General features: G+C 34.8%; 1 protein-coding gene across 2 annotated transcripts; it reads left to right on the forward strand.

Moving 5' to 3' along the window:
* The first annotated feature begins 420 nt into the window (after window positions 1–420).
* Window positions 421–5,026, forward strand: LOC105040977 (uncharacterized). 2 transcript variants are annotated; one of them, XM_073254373.1, is made up of 8 exons: window positions 421–586; window positions 670–761; window positions 3,284–3,350; window positions 3,476–3,506; window positions 3,621–3,761; window positions 4,504–4,529; window positions 4,616–4,671; window positions 4,755–5,026. In XM_073254373.1, the coding sequence occupies exons 1-8, from the start codon at window positions 545–547 to the stop codon at window positions 4,762–4,764; spliced, it is 465 nt and encodes a 154-aa protein (XP_073110474.1). In that variant the 5' UTR covers window positions 421–544; the 3' UTR covers window positions 4,765–5,026. The 2 variants fall into 2 exon arrangements, with proteins under 2 accessions (XP_073110474.1, XP_010916049.1); XM_010917747.3 differs by having other exon boundaries at window positions 4,821–5,026.
* The last annotated feature ends 1,986 nt before the right edge of the window (window positions 5,027–7,012 follow it).

A 7,012-nucleotide genomic window follows, 5' to 3' on the forward strand; every position in this document is an offset into this window, starting at 1 on the left:
CCGATCCGATCCATTTAATCTATTTATTAAATAGATCAAATTAGATTAAATGGATTAAATAGATTAAATAGGTTAATAGATCGGGTTAAATGGATTAGAAACAGTTTAAAAATATTTTAAACCGGTTAAACAGATCTTAAATGGATTAAATAAATTAAATAGATCGGATTAAATGGATCAAAAATATGTTAAATGGGTTATCTGACTCAATCCAATCTGAATATTAAATAGATTAAATGGATCGTATATCTAAAATTTAAATTTGATCTACTTATTAAATAAATTTATTTATTTATAATTTAAATTTATTTATCTAAATTTAAATCGATGGATCAAATTGGCAGTCTAAAATCAGATCATATTTTATTGGCGCTAGCCTTATATTCGATATAAAATATTCTAACGACCCCCGCACGTGATTATTCAGGTGACCGACGGCCAAGAAAGGCTTTTAGCTCGGGGTGGGGGGCATCAGGATCGTCCCACGGCCGCCGGTGTCTGCGACCATCGCTGAGGGGTGAAGGAGGAGGAGGCAGCGGCGGAGATGAGGGCTGTGGTGCAGCGAGTCCTCTCCGCCAGCGTCGAGGTAAGCATTTATTTGAACCTCTCTCGACTCCTGGGTTGGGTTGGAGTTGTTGACCAGAAATCTCGACGCAACATAACGAGCAGGTGGAGGGGCGCGTCGTGTCGGAGATTGGACCAGGCCTCCTCGTCCTCGTCGGCATCCACGAATCCGACACCGACTCCGATGCCGATTACATGTACATGCTCTCTATCCCTTTTCCTTTCCTTTCTCTAGTTTTTCTTCCCTTTTTAATTCCCCTGGCAAACAAACATTGCAGCCCAGATAGTGAGTGAAGAGAGCTCATGTTTAGTCCCACATGGGATGGGTGATGGAAGTTTGCGACTTCATCTTAAAGGTTGAGTTGCTTCGGTGCTTCTAACGAGTGAATTGATTAGTGCGGAAGAGAGAACCAATCTCTCTGCATGCACTTTTCCTGGGAATTGGAAATAGATTGCCAAGTTCGAATTACATATTGCATCATAAAAATGCATCATGTAGATGGAAAGCAGCTGGATTAAGTGTTGGTGTTTTGCATAAAATGAGAGTATTGAAGGTGAGGACGTGTATTAGAACCAGGTAGAATAGAGATAGAAATGTTCATGTAGAAAGGAGCTCAAGAACAATGGTTACAGATGATATGGTGAAGGGGAAACTTCTGATGGTTTGGTATGTTATGGTAGCTGTGTCTATGTGTAATGCACGATAGAGGTGATGGCGATAGTATGGCATCTGGAAAAGAAAAAAAAAAAAAAAATTGGAGATCAATACCAAGAGGAGTAATAAAAGCATAATGGCTTTTATATATATTTATGTTGCCCATTTGTCTTGAATCTCGAGATTTAGGTAACCTTTGTGTTTGGAAGAATTTTAAAAGTGAATTAGAGGCTTAAAGTAAAGAATTTGTTTAGCACAACATCTGAACTAGATGTTAATTAAATTGATTTGATTAGAAGTCAGAGAAACATGAGCATGCACATACGCTGCTTGAAATTTAAGAAAGAATATTGGATTCATCAAGCTACAGAAATTGCAATGGCTGCTGTACACCTACAACAATGATCTCATGGTCCTTGTCATGAAACTCCAATTCCAGCACCTCTAATAGATAAACTTTATTTTCTCTCTGAAGAGCAAGTCATTAACATTTCACTCCATGTGAGCATTCACCTCATGCACCCAACTTCCAAAACCACCAATGTCCTTCTGATTTCAACATTGATCCTCCACGGTCCATCCCATGCCTCAATGCCTGGTTTCTTCATGTTTCCGTAGAAAGTAAAAAATTTTGAATTCATAAAAGGACCTGTAAGGGATCCAAAATGAATCATCCCCATCATCATTCCAAGTCACAAATAGTTGGGAGGGGAGAATCCTCTCTTTTTTTTCAAAAAATAATAAAAGGAAGAAGAATAAAGGCCTTATATTCTTGCTGGTAATCTGCAAAATCCCCTATAGCCTTTAGCTTATATTTCCACTGGATCGAACATTCCTTTCTATCCATTCCATGACTTTTACCAAGTACCAATGATGAATTTTTTCTTGCACAGCCAATCAGTTTATGTGGACCATAGATGCTACTTACATGCTAAAGCTATTAAATAGGGTGAAAGGCAGTTATTATTTGGGCATTTGCTGTTGAGTAACACTTATCTCATACATATCAAATTCCAGACACCTTAATTGCTAAAATTTGTTACTAAGGATGCCATGCTTGCTACCTTTATGGAAACTCAACCCGCCGTTGCTTTCTAGCTGCTTCTTTACTTTAAAATCTGAGATCTGATCTTTCACGCTCCTGCATGCACTTTCAGATAAGTTTGGTGTATGATTCAAGACAGTGAAATTTGTAATCTTTCTAGCTTTTAGACACAAACTCCTTGCGGTGATTCATATGTCTCTCTGAATTACAATCTCCAAACCTTCGTGCATGTTTGTTTTCTCGTCCTGTTTTCTTTCCTGGACTATCAAAGTCATCTCCTTTTCCAATCCTAGCATTTGTTCATTTATCTCCAGCAAAAGCAGTTACTTGTGCCTAATCAGAACTCTTTTCAAATTTAGATAGTCTTATGAATATCTTTTTCTTTTGAAGTAGCTATAGTCTTCTTATATTTTCTTAAAAATGCCCTCTCCCCTTGTTCTATATAAAAATAAAATAAAGATGTTAAATTCTTCTTCCTTCTTGTTCCTACATATAGAAACACACACCAACCTTCTAGCATGGGATAGAGAATATGGCATAGCTATGGGCTGTTTCATCTTTGTTTCACTTTGGTTGTTCCTTTTTATGAGGTTGTTATAGGCTAACATTCAATTTGAAAGGCATTTTCTTGCTAGTTTCTTGTTCATCATTTGTTCTTTGAGAACCTTGAAGATTGATTTCGTGCATTTTGAAGTTGCAAACTTAATGTTGTGGAATTTCCTTTTCATGCTTGTATGTGATTTTGTATTGACTCTTGAATGCATACTTTTTAAATTTCTTCTTTGAAAGTCTTTATATTTATATTTTTTTAGTGGATATGGCCCTACTGTAATTTTCCAGTGATGCTTATCTTTTGCCATGGCATTGGTTTGCAGACTAATTTAGTCATAATGTCATTTATTCTGGTTAAACTTGTAATTTTTTTTTTGATTCATTTATTCTGGTTAAACTTGTAATTTTTTTTTAGATGGACAATAACTATGGTTAACCTGTGAGTGTCCTGTTATGTGCAACTGCAGCTGTAGGAAGGTCTTGAATATGAGGCTATTCCCAAATGAGAGGAGTGGAAAAGCATGGGATCAAAGTGTAAGTATATGAATCAAATACCCATCCTATATGTGTTGTAGGCTGCGCAGGACTTTTATCAAGCAAATTTGAGCATGCGGGCTTTAAACTTAATTGCCTTAAGGTTGCTTTTATCATATTGGCAGGTTATGCAGCGGAATTTTGGAGTTCTGTTAGGTATACTCAGAGCATATTGCTAAGCTAATGGATGTCTTGTTTGATAGATTCTTTGATGTCATGTAATGATAATTATTCAATGCATGTCCTTCATTTCATCTTCTTATCTTTCAGTGAGTCAGTTCACCTTATATGGCATCTTAAAGGGTAACAAGCCAGATTTTCATGTGGCTATGCCACCTCAGAAGGCAAAACCATTTTATGCATCACTAGTTGAAAAGTTTTGCAAATCATATACTGCAGATGCAGTCAAAGGTAAAGAATCTTGTGTTTGATTGCAATACAGTAACAATTTTAACCTATTTATCTGATCATTATTTTTTTTAAAACCAAATATTATTGGTGCTGATTGTGTTATACTATTCGTAAGTGGGGCAATATTTTGCGTGTGTTGACTATTATCTACTCGTGTTGTTGAAATAACCTGAGCCTTGCCATGACCTCATAGGATATGGGTTCTCCTTATGTGCATATTCATTGCATTAATGTGGTTATTTAATCATTTAAAAAATCATCATCAAATCACAAATTTTGAAGAAGCAACTCTAGTGCATTTGTACTAAAGGCTTACCTGACTTCAGTTGTTTATAAGCTCACACATATTCTTCTAATTTTCCTTGGATATGGATCAAACCTTGCATCACAAGTTTTGAAGAACCAACTCTAGTGCATCTGTCCTAAAGGCTGGCTTAACTTCAGTTGTTTCTCTACTCACATATATTCTTCTACTTTCCCTTGAATATGGATCAAAAGTGAATATATTCTTCTATTTGAGTTGGTCCAGGATTTCATGTAAACAGATCTTCCTTAAAAATTATTGATAGTTAAAAAATTGCCTGCTATAAATTTCTCAGCACATTTCTGATTGAATCTCCTGAAACTGTTCTATTCTATCTTTGTGATATAGAAAAAACAATTTTTTTAGCGCATTCGTGTACCTTTAAATTGTTTTCCTACTGCAATAATAATTCTCATGATGAGTTATCAATCATGGCAGATGGCATTTTCGGAGAAATGATGAAGGTAGTTTGAAGCACAAGATTTTTGATATGATGGATGCAGTCATGTTTGTTTGTTCTACAAGCTCTAAAATCCACTCAAATATGCAGGTTAATTTGGTGAATGATGGCCCTGTCACAATGCAACTTGATTCATCACAATCAAGGTGAGTTTATTGTTGATAAGTTGGAAATTAAACATGGAATTCACAGTTTACTGATTAAAGCAAGGCTTTCATTGGTTTTCTAGCTTGAACTAATATTGCAACTTGAAGATATCTGAACTACTTCTGACCTGAGTTGATGGAACTATTAGGAGTGGTACTTGCGAGGTGGCTGAAGATGGCAAGCCATGAAGGACTAACAAAATGCAAGATCAGTCATTTTGTGAAATCACCTACCGGAATACTACTGTACGCAGTTGCTGTAATGCTGCTTTTGGGAAAAAAGAGAATATAATAATTCACCATAATCCACTCACTCTGGGCTTATTAATTAATGTGTCTTTGGACTATTTTTTTATAGGTTTAGAGGATGACTATTCAAAATTGGCCAATTTGCAATATATGAGCAGCAATCCCATTTAATGCAGATCATGAATTAAAAAAGAAATTATGGTTGAAGTATATCTGTTTTCCAATTTCCAAGGTAGACGTGCTGGATAAAAGGGAATATTGGTCTTTATAAGGTCTATGACAATGATTTACCAACTGTGATAATCTAATTATAGTTTCTTTAAACTAATGACTGAAAGCTTATAGTGGTTAAGGGGGAAACTTTTTATGTCATTGCTGTATTTGGAACCTGCACACTGTCCAAGAACATTGTTTTGCTCATTGAGACTGCTCGGAAGTACCTTCTTTCCTCTGCTGCTGCTTTTTAATATATTAAAATAAATAAATAAATACAAGGGCCTGTAGGAGCTACAGCTGGTTGCCTACTCGAAGTAACCGTCAACCCACCAAACTCTGGTAAGGATGGGGTTCCATGCCGATTGTCAGATTGATAACTTGGCACTCTTTGCTTTGCTTTGTTTTGCTTTCCTTTCCGTCCATGTGCTTTCTGAGGAAAGAAATCAAGCCTCAAACCTAAAAACATAAGAGTAGCGCTGTGGTGACATAAAATTCTTATAAAAAATTTAAAATAAATTATATTCCTAGTCTCTTAATTAAATTAATTTTTTTAAAATAATCTATAAATTAAAAAAAATTATATTTTTTTAATTATCTGAACTAATTTAATATTATCCTTAGGCACGAATCCGATGATTTTCTTCCATAAAAAATTCGATATGCTTATGTGACATTTATGTAATATTAAAATTTTAAAAAAATATTAATATGATATTTATATGATATTATTTTTTTTTCAATATTTTTTTTTTCTTCCTCTGATCTCTCTTTTTTGATGAGGATGGGCTATGAAGGGAAAGAGATTTAGAATGAGAATAGAAAAAGATGAAAATAGTGCCATCTCAATGGAAGGCATTCAGAAAAGACGATGGAAGATGAGTGGAGAAAAAAAATTGAGCAAAGAATGATGAGACCGCGATGAAAAAAAAATTCTTTCTTTTTTTTCATTAAAATTTTAAAAATAAAAAAAAGAAAGATAGAAAATAAGAGATTTGAAAAGTGATGGATGAGAATTGTAAGAAAAAAAAGACAATGAGACCATTGGGGAAAGGGTTTCTTTCTTTCTCTTATTTTTCCATTAGAATTTTAGGAATAAGAAGAAGAAAGATGAAAGATAAGAGAATTGAATAAGTCCATGAAAATTTGAAAAGATGAGATATTAAAAATTTTGACATTTAGAAAAGAACATGATGCGATTTTAAATATTTTAAGTTACACCAGCATCAATTAAACCATGCGAACAAAAAAATACTTCATATTCAAAAATTACTACACCAAACTTCCGATGAGAGAACCATCAAAATCGCACCTAAAAATAATATTAAAATAATTTAAATAGTTCAAAAATTAAATTTAAATTTTTATAATTTATAAATCACTTAAAAATATCCGACTTAACTGAGGGCCAAAAACATAATCTACCCAAAAAATTAACATGACTGCCGTGAGAACTCAGCTCTTGCTGGCAGAAGGTTTTTTCTATGAGATTTTTATGTTTAGTAATTTTCGCTGGACAAGTACAACCATAGCCATCTATCCTTAGCGCGGTTAACATCATGATCCCACCCAGCTAATCAGTCTGTTGGCTAATCTTCGGGAATAAAAGCATAGATGCATAACATTCTCCCCAAAAATCTAACCATAAAGATTACAGAATCCCTTTTCCAAATATGCATTTATCTAGCCCACAAACTGGAATTCTTCAACTGGAATAAATGCTTGCCATCAGCAATCCACCTGATCCACCCTATATAATAGACCACTTTGTCAGATTATCATAGACAATGTTTACCGATAGCAACTTGCACCACTTGCCGCAGGAAGCACAAGCCTCTGGAGAACAGGCTCACCTGTACTCCCCAAATTCCCTGTACAT

Source organism: Elaeis guineensis, chromosome 3 (assembly GCF_000442705.2).
Source record: "Elaeis guineensis isolate ETL-2024a chromosome 3, EG11, whole genome shotgun sequence".
NCBI classification, from domain to species: domain Eukaryota; kingdom Viridiplantae; phylum Streptophyta; class Magnoliopsida; order Arecales; family Arecaceae; genus Elaeis; species Elaeis guineensis.

What these genes read in the sequence shown, in the direction of transcription:
- LOC105040977 (XM_010917747.3), top strand. Translation starts at nt 545, where the DNA reads ATGAGGGCTGTGGTGCAGCGAGTCCTCTCCGCCAGCGTCGAG. An exon ending in GACTCCGATGCCGATTACAT is followed by an intron (nt 762 to 3,283) that starts GTACATGCTCTC and finishes GTGCAACTGCAG; the next exon opens with CTGTAGGAAGGTCTTGAATA. An exon ending in TACTGCAGATGCAGTCAAAG is followed by an intron (nt 3,762 to 4,503) that starts GTAAAGAATCTT and finishes CAATCATGGCAG; the next exon opens with ATGGCATTTTCGGAGAAATG.